The sequence below is a fragment of the Pelophylax lessonae genome (assembly GCF_965119305.1).
Source record: "Pelophylax lessonae genome assembly, chromosome: 2".
NCBI lineage: Eukaryota > Metazoa > Chordata > Amphibia > Anura > Ranidae > Pelophylax > Pelophylax lessonae.
Window position 1 is genome coordinate 544,674,929 of NC_138769.1, and position 15,895 is coordinate 544,690,823.

The window sequence follows — 15,895 nt, forward strand, 5'->3', positions numbered from 1 at the left end:
GGTGGGAAACTTCCAAGGTGGACCTGTTGGCCTCTCTTCTCAACAGGAAGGTACATAGAATTTAGGCAAGGTTTTGGGATCCTCTGGCCGATGCCACAGACGCACTGGTGGCTTCTTGGGGCCAGTATCATCTGATATATAAAACACAGAAAACGATAAATAACTGCGCTTAATCAAATTCTATAAGTATAAATGGTTTTGACACAATTAGCAGTTTGACACAATTAGCAGCCAGCACATAAAGTTGTTGAATCCCAACTAGACACTGAAAATACTGACAAAGTGTGCAGTGCTCAATATACAAAACCAAAAACCCCAGAAAAGTTCATCAAGCTAAAGAGTGACTCTCAAATTATATATATATATATATATATATATATATATATATATATATATATGATCCAATAATTAAATAAATCCGCCTAAATATGATTGATTAATGTCCATAAGCAATGAACCCCTCAGAAAGAAACTCCCATTAGTGTGTGCTGGTTGGATATCAGAGAAGCCTCCACCGAACAAAAGTGTGGCAGTTACCAGAATGTGTGTAGATCCCCATAACAGAGATCCACACCCGCTCCAATGATCAGCCCCAGGGCGTAACGATCAACAGCGTGGATGGTATCCCCTTTCCTCAGACCAGCTCACTCTCCAGGAATACCAGTGATTAAAAACGCTCTCTGACCCTCTCTTTAGACCCTTATAAGTAGTCCTACCAGGGCAGATAACGTTTACGTTTACCAAAGATGATGTTGGCAAAAAGGAAACTTCTCATGGTGAAGTATGCAGAAACAATTTAATGAATTAAAAAAAAAAAAAAATTCTCACTCGCATGTAATTGCAGCATAATAAGCGTCACAAATGTCCTGCAAAGGTGTTCTCTTTAAAAGATGTACAAGCCGGCATCTCGTGCGTCTCCCCCGGTTTGTTTGGCTATGGTTGGAGCATCAGCTGTCCACGTGTTGTACATCTTTTAAAGGGAACACCTCTGCAGGACATTTGTGACGCTTATGCTGCATTTACATGTGAGTGAAAAAATTGGGCCCAATTTGGACATTTTCACTTAGGGATGTACTAACTTTTGTTGCCAGCGGTTTAGACATACGTGGCTGTGTTGAGTTATTTTGAGGGGGCAGCAGATTTACACTGTTATACAAGCTGTACACTCACTACTGTACATTGTAGCAAAGTGTCATTTCTTTAGTGTTGTCACATGAAAAGATGTTAGAAAAATTTACGAAAAGGTGAGGAGTGTACTAACTTTTGTGAGCTACTGTGTGTGTGTATGTATGTATGTATGTATGTATGTGTATATATGTATGTATATATATATATATATATATATATATATATATATATATATATATATATATATATATATATACATATCTCATATAATATAATATAATTTTTTTTTAATAAAAAGACAAACCCCCACCCAACACCAAAAACATACCAGGGTAAAATAAACAAAGCAACCCTACCGGAGTAAAACCCACCCACCATCCCCACATCTGGATCCAGAGTCGCACAACACCTCAGCATCAAAATGCTTACCAATCTAAAACATTATGAAACATACAGAATACCCCTCTGACCCACTGATCCTATACCACTAATACATTAGTGTCAACCTCTCCTCATTCTACAGGTTATTATAAGCCACTGTTGACAACGAATCCACCCACCTGCACCATATTTTTTTTGGGCACCCTCTAGCCTCATATGTCACCTCATAGAGTGATATTAGAATTAACCAGTTTCTTCCAAGAAGGTTCAAGAGTATTATAATAGTACATGTCCAGTTTAATGCCATTTATTTTCTTACATAGAAGAGCAGGAGCCTCAAAAAAAAAAAAAAAAAAAAGCTTAGTAGCATTAACCTTTGTTTCATCCTCAAGCACCCCTAAAAGGCAAACCTGAGACCTGCATATGTTCGGTAAATCAAACCTGTCCATTATAAATTCAGTAACTTTTGACCACAGGGGTCTAACTTTAGGACATTCCCATACCATGTGTAGAAATGATCTCCTGCTAATTTGACATTAATGACACGTCCGTATTTTGTATCCCCATTTTAAAAAGATGCTGCGGTGTATAATACATTTGATGTAAGTAACGTACCTGTATCATTTTGTCCGTGGAGGAAATGACTGTGCCTACATAAGTAGGAAGCACATCCACCTGTATTTCTTCCTTAAAATCAGAGACTATACTCAACCACCGGTCATGTGTCTTTTAACATTGCCAACTATCGAAGCCAATGCCAAATAGTAATCAGGATACCAGCTTAGTATGCTACAGCTGCAACAGAAGAGCTATCAATGTAGTGTTAGCTAGAGAGACACCAGAACCATACTGAGCCAGCGCAGCATGTTTTAAGTTGTGCATACTAAAAATGCCAGGAATTAGGCATACCCCATTCTTCCTGCAGTTGAGAAAAGGGTTTAAACTTGCCAGCTTCATATAGATGAGCATATTTCACCTCATACTGTGCCCAATGAGGTCCCTCGTGCATCTTACAAAATTCTCCTAGATTAGGATTATATCAAAGTGGGGCATTTGGAGATAAAGACAGAGCAAAGACATCTGCTTCAAACCTATTGTAAGAATCCGTTTGGAAACTGCTAGGACAGCCAAACCCCCTTCAGAGGGAACCTCGCCTAGATAAAAGAAATTCAATAGCGCCTCATAAGACGTGGCCACAGCTGCTTCAGCAGCTGTGTTTGCGTTATTTAGCTGCGGAAACATTCTCCAATGTGCATACACCAGCTGTGAAGCAAAGTAATACATATGAAGGTCAGGCTAGACCACCCCTGAGCACCGGCAGTTGTAATATTTCAGGGGACACCCTCGGAGGCTTGGACCCCCATTAAGAGCAAATAAGGAGCAAATTATTACATTGAAATTTGTTTTAGGAATATAAATGGTAGCGTTGGAAAGCATATATAGAAACTTTGGTAGATAAATCATCTTGAACAAATTTATTCTTCCCAACAATGTTAACGGAAGATCTTTCCATTGTTGTACACTTTCTTTCACTGTACGTAAAATAGGCAACAGATTATTATTCATATATGAATCTAACGGAAGTTGAACAGTGACCCCAAGATGCTTAAATTTCTCCAATACTACCAGAGGGCAGCCACTAATGGGAATCAAATTATGTTGCCTGTCGAAGGTGAACAACGTTGATTTAGCCCAATTTATTCTAATTCACCAAATTCCTGAATAAGCGAGAAGGCCGTAGACAATGACTTATGAGAATCTTTCAAGTATAATAGCAGATCATCTGCGTATAATGATACGCATTCCTCCAAGTTCCCTATATGCAGGCCCTGTACACCTTCATCCTTTCTCAACCCCACAGCCAATGGCTCAATGGTCAGTGTGAATAAGAGAGGTGACAGAGGATAATCCTGTCTGGTTCCTCTATGGATACCAAAAGCATCAATTAATTCTAATGCGAGACCTAGGCTCACAATAAAAAAGATTCACCCAGGAAATAAACCTAGATCCAAAGCCAAACTCAGCCAATACCTGGAAAAGATACGTCCATTCTACAGAATCAAAATCTTTTTTGGTATCTAATGAAACAATTACTCTCCGCATTTTCATGTGTTACTTGTAAATTAACAAATAGATGCCTAAGATTAATATGGGTGCATCTACCCCACATAAAATCTGATCTGACCCCACCAACTCAAATAAATGCACATATTTTCCAGCACACCAAGGATCCTCAAATGTCTTCCAAAGTCGCATGACAAGTCACACTAGTGGAAATGGAGCCTAAAACTCATTACTCACATGTAATGAGCAATAGAAATTGGCCTGTATCCTTCGAAACTTTCAAAAATGTTCCTTTGTAACTTATTCCTTTCATATATTGCGCCGGTCACATGATCTCTCTCTCTTTCTCTTTCTCTCTCTTTCTCTTTCCTCTTTCTCTCTTTTTTTTCCTCTCTCTCCTCAAGCTCCTGCAATACAATACACATTATCTTAAGTTTAAACATTGAGAACCCATCGTAAACAATAGGTGAGCAAATCAGCATAATTTACAATGTGAGGAAGACAGATGGTTGAGCTGATGATATTCGCATCTCCTAGGAGTGACTGTGTGAAGCCTTATTGACAATAGGCAGGTAGGCCTAGAGTCCCAGAGTCTTCAAATATTCTTTGAGATACCGCCTATACTTGAGTATAAGCCAAGTTTTTTAGCACATTTTTTGTGCTGAAAAAGTCCCCCTCGGCTTATACTCGAGTCATTAAAAAAAAAAAATGTCTGTGGCCGGCCCGACATGCATACCGCGCATGCGCTGCCACCGCTCGGGGAAAGCCCGTACACGTTTGAGTATTGCCGGGAATAGCTAAACCTGTACGGGTCTTCCCTAGCAGCGGCGGTGCATACGCGGTGACGTGTTGGCGCTGGGCGGCGCCATTTTTAAATCTAAGGCACCTCAGGAACAGGTAAGTGAGACTCTTCCACAGCCGCACTACCTGCCATTATGCGGGGTTGTGGGCATACTACAGGAGATGCAGTTCTGCGGCATGGTACACCTGTACCATGCCCACAGCCCTGCATTCTCCTGTACCATGCCCACAGCCCTGCATTCTCCTATACCATGCCCACAGCCCTGCATTCTCCTGTACCATGCCCACAGCCCTTTATTCTCCTGTACCATGCCCGCAGCCCTGCATTCTCCTGTACCAGGTCCGCAGCCCCTGTTTTGGGTCTCATGGTGGTCCAATAGCTGCTGCATTTCCCACCCTAAGCTTGTACTCGAGTCAATCATTTTTCCCATTTTTTGTGGTAAAATTAGGGGCCTCAGCTTATATTCGAGTATATATGGTATATTGTTGACCAATATTACTGTCCCATTTGAGTAATCCAAACCATATTCTGTGTCCATTAGTTATCTGTCTTTCACTCCCAGTGACGGTGAGTACCGTCACAGTATCCTTGATTGTCATGTTGCTTTTTACCATTTTTTATACCCTCCTTACTGTGAATAAACTCTCCCTGGTATGGCCCCTTTAAGAAGAGGGGCAAAGGAGGGGTTACTTCTAATAAAAGGAGGTTGGGTATTAGTGTGGGCATGGCCTGAGGAAAGAGGCCCCGCCTCCGAAATGCGTCCTCATAGCAACACAGTGGGCGTGCAACATCGTCCCGTTCTTCACTCCCCTACCATCCATAGTCTTCCGGAAGGGCCGCGGTTCCCATGCACAGTGGTGGCCAAACCTGCTGGTCCGGGCGCAGGTACACGGAGCATTGGCGAGGAGGACTTGGGTCCCGTCATCGGGTATACTAGGTGCAGCGATCGAGCTCTGTACCACTTGAAGGGGCCACCCGGGAGAGGAAAAAGGAATTTATTTATGTACATGCCCTGTATCATTTGGAAGTATGTGAGTGCATCAAACGAGTTTTGTTCATTGTCTTCATTAAACAATATTATGCGAGGGCGGCTGTGCACTTGTGTCTCCTTTTGTAATTTCTGGATAGTAAAACTTTGAAGCTGATTGGTTTCTTTGCAGAGCTGCAAAACTGTGAGCTGCACCACTTCTGCTCCATGGGCCTTTTGAATGCTTCTAAATTAGAGAATTACATGCTTTTGATGTCTTTCCTTATGCATACAGAATTTTGGCTAAGCTTTTTGAATGTTGACGTTACCATCAAAGAATGTCTTCTTCATTTGCCTTATGAGGGAGGGTGTTTTTATGGGCAATCTCTTGACCAGTGCCCAGGCCTTTGGCTTATGGCTCTGCAAGTTCCTTTCCCCCAGTAGGATATCCTTGAGAGATAACCTTCTCAGTCCTCCTTATCCATGGGCCTCTTTATTCATCTGTAGTCGTAAATCTCAGACATTTTCCCTTACTTGAATGAGCGGCTATTTCAGTTGTCCAATGTGCTTTTGCTGCTTTGACTTTAAGAAAGTTGGCTTTTTTTACTTTCAGTTTGCATGCCCAGATTTTTGCTGTGGCTTCTATTATTGACATAATTTTTAGTAGCCTTAAGCTGGATACACACTATCCAACTTTTTGTGGTTAGATTTCCTTCAGATTTCCCTTTTCTATGTAGGGCAAGGGCCTGCCAGATTGCATACAAATTGAAAGTGTTTCGGTTTGACCTCATATTATATGGTTTTGGTAAGTCTAAAGGAAAAAGTCTTCAGAAAATCTTATAGTGTGTATGGCCCATTACACTTGGAGTTTCACTCTCCTGTACTTCTTGGACCAAGAAGGGGATCCACCATGAAAGCTTGTCCTGAAAATGTGCAAATTTAAAACATCTCACAGTCAGTACTTAACTTGATTTTTATAATGAATGTTATTTCTCCTATATTAACAGAGCTCCCTTAATGATAGTTTTTTTAAAGAAAAAAACTTTCTTCTATAAACTAAGTACAAGTACAGAATTTAAATTTAGAAGATCTGTTTTAACTTTTTAGCAAATAAAAATTGATATGTGAAACAGTTCTCCCCCTCCTAATTCTAGCAGAAATCTGCCTAAGGCTTTGAATCTACCTCTGTTCCGAAAACAGAAAGAATTAACAGTTATTGGTATTTATCTAGAGCAGGTCTGACCATGGAAGCTGGTATGTAGTGTTGAGCGAACACGGACTGTATTATTCGTGTTCGTACCGAATAATTGGATTTTTTGTACCCGAACACGGACACGGACACTTTACTGTATGTTCGGGTAAAAATCCGTGTTCGGTCGTTTTATTTCCGGGTTTTGCATGCTTTGGCGCTCTTTTCATGGCGGGCTTTCAACAGCCAATCAACAATCGTTTAACTGGTGTGCCTTAAGCCATCCCAGCCATGCCTGCAAATGTCTCAGTAGCTGTGATTGGCCGTCTGAAGCATGTGACCAAGTCTTTATAAGTTCGAGGCAGCCGCAGCGGCGTCATTATGCTGCTTAGATTCAGGGACAGAGCACACATCAACGTGCTGGCTGCTGATTAGGGAAAGATAGGCAGGAAAAAACCATTTGTGTCCGGATAGAATTGAGGGACAGGTCGGAGTGTTTAGGCAGGGCGAGTTGTAGGCATTTTAGGGATAGAGTCTGCTGAATTATATAGGGTCAGTGTCTTCTACAAACTACAATCGATATTGCTGTGTGGGGGGTGGGGTCTGCACTCAATCCTGATCTACGATCTCTTCTCAATCCTGTTAGGGACAGAGTCTGCTGAATTTTAGGGAAACTGTGTTCTACAAACTACAATCGATATTGCTGTGTGGTGTGGGATTGGAGATAGGCAGGTGTCAGTGATCCACATCCATTTTTCTGTGTGTGAGCTGCAGTGAACACAATCTTTTTGGGCTGCAGTGAACACAATCTTTTTGGGCTGCAGTGAACACAATCTTTTTGGGCTGCAGTGAACACAATCTTTTTGGGCTGCAGTGAACACAATCTTTTTGGGCTGCAGTGAACACAATCTTTTTGGGGTGCAGTGAACAAAATCTTTTTGGGGTGCAGTGAACACAATCCTTTTTGGTGTGCAGTGAACACAATCTTTGTGGGGTGCAGTGAACAAAATCCTTTGTGGGGTGCAGTGAACACAATCTTTTTGGGGTGCAGTGAACAAAATCCTTTTTGGGGTGCAGTGAACAACATCCTTTTTGGGGTGCAGTGAACACAATCTTTTTGGGGTGCAGTGAACAAAATCCTTTGTGGGGTGCAGTGAACACAATCTTTTTGGGGTGCAGTGAACACAATCTTTTTGGGGTGGAGTGAACAACATCCTTTTTGGGGTGCAGTGAACAAAATCCTTTTTGGGGTGCAGTGAACAAAATCATTTTTGGGGTGCAGTGAACACAATCTTTTTGGGGTGCAGTGAACACAATCTTTGTGGGGTGCAGTGAACACAATCTTTTTGGGGTGGAGTGAACAACATCCTTTTTGGGGTGCAGTGAACAACATCCTTTTTGGGGTGCAGTGAACACAATCTTTTTGGGGTGCAGTGAACACAATCTTTGTGGGGTACAGTGAACAGAATCTTTGTGGGGTGCAGTGAACACAATCTTTGGGGGGTACAGTGAACACAATCTTTGTGAGGTGCAGTGAACACAATCTTTGTGGGGTGCAGTGAACACAATCATTGTGGGGTGCAGTGAACTCAATCTTTGTGGGGTACAGTGAACACAATCTCATACTGAAGGTTTGAGGGTGCTGCCTGTTCCATACTCCCCCTACTCCTCATCTAGCCTTTTAGGGGTACAAACAATAGTAATTGGGGCCTAGTGTGGTTGTGTACGTGTGATATACATACACTTTTTTGGGATCATATTTTCTATTCGGCTATTTAATCAAAAACCTTTGGGGATCAGTTAAATTGGGGGATAGTCTGTGTTGGTACGTGTGAGAGAGATCCACCTTTCCAAGTTGTTGGGGTTCATCTCATACTTCTGAAGGTTTGAGGGTGCTGCCTGTTCCATACTCCCCCTACTCCTAGCCTTTTAGGGGTACAAACAATAGTAATTGGGGCCTAGTGTGGTTGTGTACGTGTGATATACATACACTTTTTTGGGATCATATTTTCTATTCCGCTATTTAATCAAAAACCTTTGGGGATCAGTTAAATTGGGGGATAGTCTGTGTTGGTACGTGTGAGAGAGATCCACCTTTCCAAGTTGTTGAGGTTCATCTCATACTTCTGAAGGTTTGAGGGTGCTGCCTGTTCCATACTCCCCCTACTCCTAGCCTTTTAGGGGTACAAACAATAGTAATTGGGGCCTAGTGTGGTTGTGTACGTGTGATATACATACACTTTTTTGGGATCATATTTTCTATTCCGCTATTTAATCAAAAACCTCTGGGGATCAGTTAAATTGGGGGATAGTCTGTGTTGGTACGTGTGAGAGAGATCCACCTTTCCAAGTTGTTGGGGTTCATCTCATACTTCTGAAGGTTTGAGGGTGCTGCCTGTTCCATACTCCCCCTACTCCTAGCCTTTTAGGGGTACAAACAATAGTAATTGGGGCCTAGTGTGGTTGTGTACGTGTGATATACATACACTTTTTTGGGATCATATTTTCTATTCCGCTATTTAATCAAAAACCTCTGGGGATCAGTTAAATTGGGGGATAGTCTGTGTTGGTACGTGTGAGAGAGATCCACCTTTCCAAGTTGTTGGGGTTCATCTCATACTTCTGAAGGTTTGAGGGTGCTGCCTGTTCCATACTCCCCCTACTCCTAGCCTTTTAGGGGTACAAACAATAGTAATTGGGGCCTAGTGTGGTTGTGTACGTGTGATATACATACACTTTTTTGGGATCATATTTTCTATTCCGCTATTTAATCAAAAACCTTTGGGGATCAGTTAAATTGGGGGATAGTCTGTGTCGGTACGTGTGAGAGAGATCCACCTTTCCAAGTTGTTGGGGTTCATCTCATACTTCTGAAGGTTTGAGGGTGCTGCCTGTTCCATACCCCCCCTACTCCTCATCTAGCCTTTTAGGGGTACAAACAATAGTAATTGGGGCCTAGTGTGGTTGTGTACGTGCGAGATACATACACTTTTTTTGATCATATTTCCTATTCCGCTATTCAATAAAAACCTTTGAGGATCAATTGAATTGCGGGATAGTCTGTGTCGGTACGTGTGAGAGAGATCCACCTTTCCAAGTTGTTGGGGTTCATCTCATACTTCTGAAGGTTTGAGGGTGCTGCCTGTTCCATACTCCCCCTACTCCTCATCTAGCCTTTTAGGGGTACAAACAATAGTAATTGGGGCCCAGTGTGGTTGTGTACGTGTGATATACATACACTTTTTTTGGATCATATTTTCTATTCCGCTATTTAATTTAACTGGGCCTCCATGCGAGACCTGTGTGCCTTGTTGCGCTGTTTTGAGTACTCCACCAACATGGCCAGTGGCAATGACGCCGTTCTCAGCTTAACTATCCCACTTCCATGCCTCCTTGAAAAAACAATTCGGGCGATGATGGAAGAGGATGTGGCACAGGATGAGGAGGAGGAGGAGGATGAAGAGGTAACATTTCCAAGGCTTTCAGGGCAGTCATTCGCAAGGGGCTCCGAGGGTGGGTTCCTGCACACGCAAACGCCAGGGACGCAATTGTCCAGCAGGGGCACAGTTCTGGAGGATGAGGAGGATGAGGAGGAGGAGGAGCTGGAGGAGGAGATGGAACCATGTTCACAGCAGGGTGGCACCCAGGCCAGCTCATGGCCATCACTGGTGCGTGGCTGGGGGGATACAGAGGACACGGACGATACACCTCCCACAGAGGACAGCCTTTCGTTGCCTCTGGGCAGCCTGGCACACATGAGCGATTACATGCTGCAGTGTCTCCACAACGACCGCCGAGTTGCCCACATTCTAACTTGTGCTGATTACTGGGTGGCCACGCTGCTGGATCCCCGTTACAAGGACAACGTACCGTCCTTAATTCACTCACTGGATCGCGATCGCAAGATGCGCGAGTACAAGCGCACGCTGGTAGACGCCATGCTGCTGGCATTCCCATCTGACAGCGGGGCCACAGTGGAAGCACAAGGCAGAGGAGGAGGAGGAGGAGGTCGCCAACGCAACCAGGGCACCGCCAGCACCTCAGAAGGCAGGGTTAGCATGGCCGAAATGTGGAAAAGCTTTGTCAGCACGCCACAACAAACAGCAGCACCAGCAGCTCAGATGGAACGTCTTAGCAGGAGGCAGCATTTTACCAACATGGTGGAGCAGTATGTGTGCACACGCCTACATGTAGTGAATGACGGGTCTGCCCCCTTCAACTTCTGGGTCTCCAAATTGGGCACATGGCTTGAGCTTGCCCTTTACGCCTTGGAGGTGCTGGCGTGCCCTGCAGCCAGTGTATTATCTGAACGGGTATTTAGCACGGCTGGGGGCGTTATAACAGACAAGCGCAGCCGCCTGTCCAGAGACAATGTGGACAAGCTCACGTTCATTAAAATGAACCAGGCATGGATCCCACGGGACTTTTCCGTACCTTATGCAGAATAGCAATGGATACCGACCTTACCCACCCATTGTTCCATTTTTGCTCTTTCTCACTCTTTTGGGGTGTACCCTCATTTAAAATTTTTGAAAAGAAGCAGTGTTGGCTACCTCGTCCTCCTCCTCAGGGCCAGATTAATGTAGGGGCTATTGGAGCTGCAGCTCCAGGCCCCTACCTTTTATATAGGCCCCGGGTTGGCCATATTCACTGTTACCGCTCTTCTGTCACTTGTAAACACAGAAGTCTGGCTTCTATGCTCGCTTCCCCAGGCAGCACCCTCAGAACCTCCCCACACAGCGTGAAGGCCGGACAAGGAGGGACAGTTGGCGATGCATGGATGTGTTTATGGGCTTCAGAGACAGCATCCCATGTTGAATTAGGCATGCATGGCTGCACCCTTCCTCCTCTGGGTGCATGGCAAGGCACGGCCCTTAAGGCCCTTCAAAATCCTCAGCACCAAGCCCATGATGCTGTTAATCCGGCCCTGGTCCTCCTCCACCGCCGCTTCCACCTACACCGCCCATAGGTGTGCGCAGCCTATTGCATTAAGGTGTGCACCCCAAAGTTGAAATACACATGCATGTGTTTGCCAGCAGGGAGAGTAATGTATCGGGGCCATGTACCTGTAGGCAAGGAGAAATAGAGCAGAGCAGGTCCCAGGGAGATCTTTCCCATCTCCTCACTGGCAATGCTATGTGCCCTAGGTGATTAGGGTGTGCCCAGGCACACCCAGCACACCCTGTGCGCACGCCTATGTCACCGCTAGGCTTGTGACGGTATCAGATTTTCATGCTGCGATTAATTGATTAAGGTTTTGCCACGGTATACGGTATTATCACGGTATTCTATTATTAAATTTAAATTATTAAATTTCCACCTCACTTCAATTTCATTGCTGAATTTAGGGGCTTTGGTTCACTTATGCACATTATTATATAGTCAGTCAGTACAGACTCTGTGAACCAGGCCTAAAATAGGTCATCAAGCAGTGTCTGGCCTAACTGGTGATAACTGGTTCTGGCGCTCGGCTCCGATCCGATGGCCTGGTCATTAAGAGGGCAAATCCTTGTGGTCAAGAAGTGGTTAAACCTGAAGGAGGTGTTGTTTATAAATTACTTTACTATTGCTTTAGGCCTGGTTCACATGTATGCGGGTTGGTGGTTCACATTTGCACAGGCATAGCAGCCCATTGATTTGAATGGGCTGCTATGCCCTCATTTTCCGCAGAAAAAAGGTGCATGCAGCATTTTTTTAAAATTCAGTGGCCTTGAAATCCATCCTGCTTTTGCACCATGCGACTAACCTGCAGTTCCTGCTCTGGCAAGCTTTCTGCATTTTTTGTATACGTGGGCACGGCATTTAAAAATAAACAGTTTGCGTGTGCAGCAACGGCAGGTAAGTCGCATGGTGCAAAAGAAGGATGGATTTCATGGCCACTGCATTTTTTTAAATTCTGCATGCACCTTTTTTCAGCTGAAAACGCAGGCATAGCAGCTCAAGCCCATTCACATCAATGGGCTGCTATGCCTGTGCAAATGTGGGCCCCCAACCCGCATACATGTGAACCAGGCCTAAAGCAATAGTAAAGTCATTAATTGGTTAAACCTGCAGGAGGACCGGTGTTTTTATCTATTAATGACTTTACTATTGCTTTAGGCCTGGTTCACATGTATGCGGGTTGGGGGCCCACATTTGCACAGGCATAGCAGCCCATTGATGTGAATGGGCTTGAGCTGCTATGCCTGCGTTTTCAGCTGAAAAAAGGTGCATGCAGAATTTAAAAAAATGCAGTGGCCATGAAATCCATCCTTCTTTTGCACCATGCGACTTACCTGCCGTTGCTGCACACGCAAACTGTTTATTTTTAAATGCCGTGCCCACGTATACAAAAAATGCAGAAAGCTTGCCAGAGCAGGAACTGCAGGTTAGTCGCATGGTGCAAAAGCAGGATGGATTTCAAGGCCACTGAATTTAAAAAAAATGCTGCATGCACCTTTTTTCTGCGGAAAATGAGGGCATAGCAGCCCGTTCAAATCAATGGGCTGCTATGCCTGTGCAAATGTGGGCCGCCAACCCGCATACATGTGAACCGCCAACCCGCATACATGTGAACCACCAACCCGCATACATGTGAACCAGGCCTAAAGCAATAGTAAAGTCATTAATAGATAAAAACACCGGTCCTCCTGCAGGTTTAACCACTTCTGGATCGCAAGGATTTGCCCCTTTAAAGACCAGGCCATCGGATCAGAGCGCCAGGACCAGTCATCACCAGGTAGGCCAGACACTGCTTGATGGCTATATAATAATGTAATGTGGGCTGCTAGGCGTGTGTGTGTGTATATATATATTTATTAGAGCTGCACGATTCTGGCCAAAATGAGAATCACGATTTTTTAGCTTGGAATAAAGATCACGATTCTCTCACGATTCTCTGTGTAACAAAAAAAAAAAAAATTGGGATAACTTTACTGTTACGTTTTTTTTTTTTTTTTTATTCATTAAAGTCTAATCATTGCGTTTGAAAGACTGCTGCGCAAATACAGTGTGACATAAAATATTACAACAATCGCCATTTTATTCTGTAGGGTCTCTGCTAAAAAAATATATAAAATGTTTGGGGGTTCTAAGTACTTTTCTAGCAAAAAAAAAACTGATTTTAACTTGCAAGCTGCAAGTGTCAGAAAAAGATCCAGTCTTTAAGAGGTTAAACTTCCTTTCTCCCTGGCAGAGGGAAGGAAAAGATACAAATGTAATCATTTTTGTTTATAGTTAGGAGACTTAATGCTGAAAGGTGTTAGCTGAGTGAGTGAATGAGTCATCCAGCTCACTGAAATGTATCAATTCACAAGTCAGGCAGACTTGACAGAGAAACTCGGTATTTTAAAAATGCCACAATAACAATACCGTGGCTATCGAATTACCGAAAAACGGCATATGTCTAGTCACCGCCACATCCACCACCACCTCAACCTCCCTCCTACTCCATATGGGCCTCGTCCTTCAGAGATGAAGAAGAACATTGTTTTATTTTTCTGTTTTTTTTTGTTGTTTTAAGTTATTTCCCTATCCACATTTGTTTGCAGAGCACTTGCCATGCTCTTAATTACGTTTTGCTGCCATTTGCAGCACTCTAGCCCTTTCCTTTGGTGTTTTAGAGCCATTTTAGTGCCTTAAAGTTCGGGTCCCCATTGACTTCAATGGGGTTCGGTGTCCGGGAAAAGTTCGGTAAAAGTCCGGGACACGGACCCGGACTTTTTTTTAAAGTTCGGCCGAACCCGTCGAACACGGACATCTAGGTGTTCGCTCAACCCTACTGGTATGTAGTTGCAAGTGGCAACACCTCCAGTTTATATATTAACTCCTAATATATTTTTTCCCCTGTCAGGATACAAAAAGATCAGAATCACTCATAGACCTTCACCGGAAAAAGCTGAAGAGGAAAGCTGAAGAAGATAAAGATAAAACGAATGAGAGAAGACCGTTTGACAGAGAACAGGATCTACAAGTGAATCGCTTTGATGAGGCTCAAAAGAAAGCTTTGTTACGGAAATCCCAAGAGCTGAATACAAAATTCTCCCATGGCGGCGGCAGTATGTTTTTGTAGGTAGACAATACTTTACAAGGGAGAAAATAATTCTATTGTATATGCACAGAATACTGTTTTCTTTCTTTTCCAGCTTCTTTTGAACCCAAATTTCACCCAGACAACGTCTTTCATAATATAATATGTGCTAGGTCTGTATTGATCTACTGCATACGTTCCTCCATTGACTGCAGCTGATATATACAACTATAGCAAGATAATTTATGACCTGGTCAATCTAAATTGTGATCCACAAATTGCATATAGTAACTTCTTTGTGTTGTAAATACTTTGGTACTACATTTTTACCTAACAGGATGCACATTTTAATGACCACTTTACCATTTACTGGCATTTTTAAGAGTTGGAAAGTTTTGAGTCGTACAGTAAAATGTCCACTTTTATGGATTTTTCTGCGTTCACTTTGGCCAGCGTATAAACCAAGATCTTCAAGGATTTGCTAATTAAGCGATCTATTGCAATGTATTTGAGCCCAAGTTTTATTTTTTACATCTACTATTCTTAAATCATATTCTGTTCAATCTTTGCATTGCTGTGCACATTTGGAAAGAAATAAAGAAACTACATTTGTGAAGTGTGGGCTACAGGGCTGTCCTCATCCTTTGTGAATCACTGATCTGGGATGGGCATGAAACCAATGGAGTCAGAACTTCTGACCTACATATTTATTCAATGCCAATGACATGACACACAAAGTAATTGAGGAAGAAATACTTTAAAGTGAAACTGGCTGGGCTTTGGGCAATAAATTATTTACATGTCTCTAATTAATAGTCTATTTTCTATACTACACAAGGGAAATTCCTATTGTGTGGAGTTACTCATAAAGGGTTGACTATTCATTTGCATTGCGGTAATATGTGGTAAAAAAAAAAACATATTTTACCCTATATTCCTATGATAAAGCATGAACCACAGTGCCATTCATCTTAAATGGCACCTCAGTGCACAGTTATACTAGCAGGCAATGCTTCACACTAAAACGTGCATGCCATGTCTTGTGGTAAATGTGTTTAAGCAAAAATCAAATGCATTACAATTATGTTTTTTGTAGATTCAAAATTTCTGAGCTGCCTAAACACAGGAAGTCACTATGCATAGCATTAATAGGCCACTTGTGTACATAGAACACAATATCCATGACCAGACTACAGTTTAGTTTCTGTTTGTTGTAGCTCTGCCAGATGTCATTTGCTAACTGTAAGGGTAACTTTACACCAATCCGCTGCGTTGTGGCCGCAGTGTAGTGTACCATCGGTTTTTGTGCAGATTAGCTGCCCTTTTCTATGGGCTTCTATTATGTCCCACGGTTTT

The 15,895-nt window shown here is 43.1% G+C and overlaps 1 protein-coding gene across 1 annotated transcript in view; it reads left to right on the forward strand.

The window, feature by feature from the left end:
• GPALPP1 (GPALPP motifs containing 1) overlaps nucleotides 1-15,408 on the forward strand; it is an 80,681-nt gene extending 65,273 nt beyond the window's left edge. The window contains exon 8 of the mRNA XM_082246533.1: nucleotides 14,363-15,408. Within this exon, the coding sequence (XP_082102659.1) occupies nucleotides 14,363-14,581 (219 nt within the window). The 3' untranslated portion in view covers nucleotides 14,582-15,408. The remainder of the gene's footprint in view (nucleotides 1-14,362) is intronic.
• The last annotated feature ends 487 nt before the right edge of the window (nucleotides 15,409-15,895 follow it).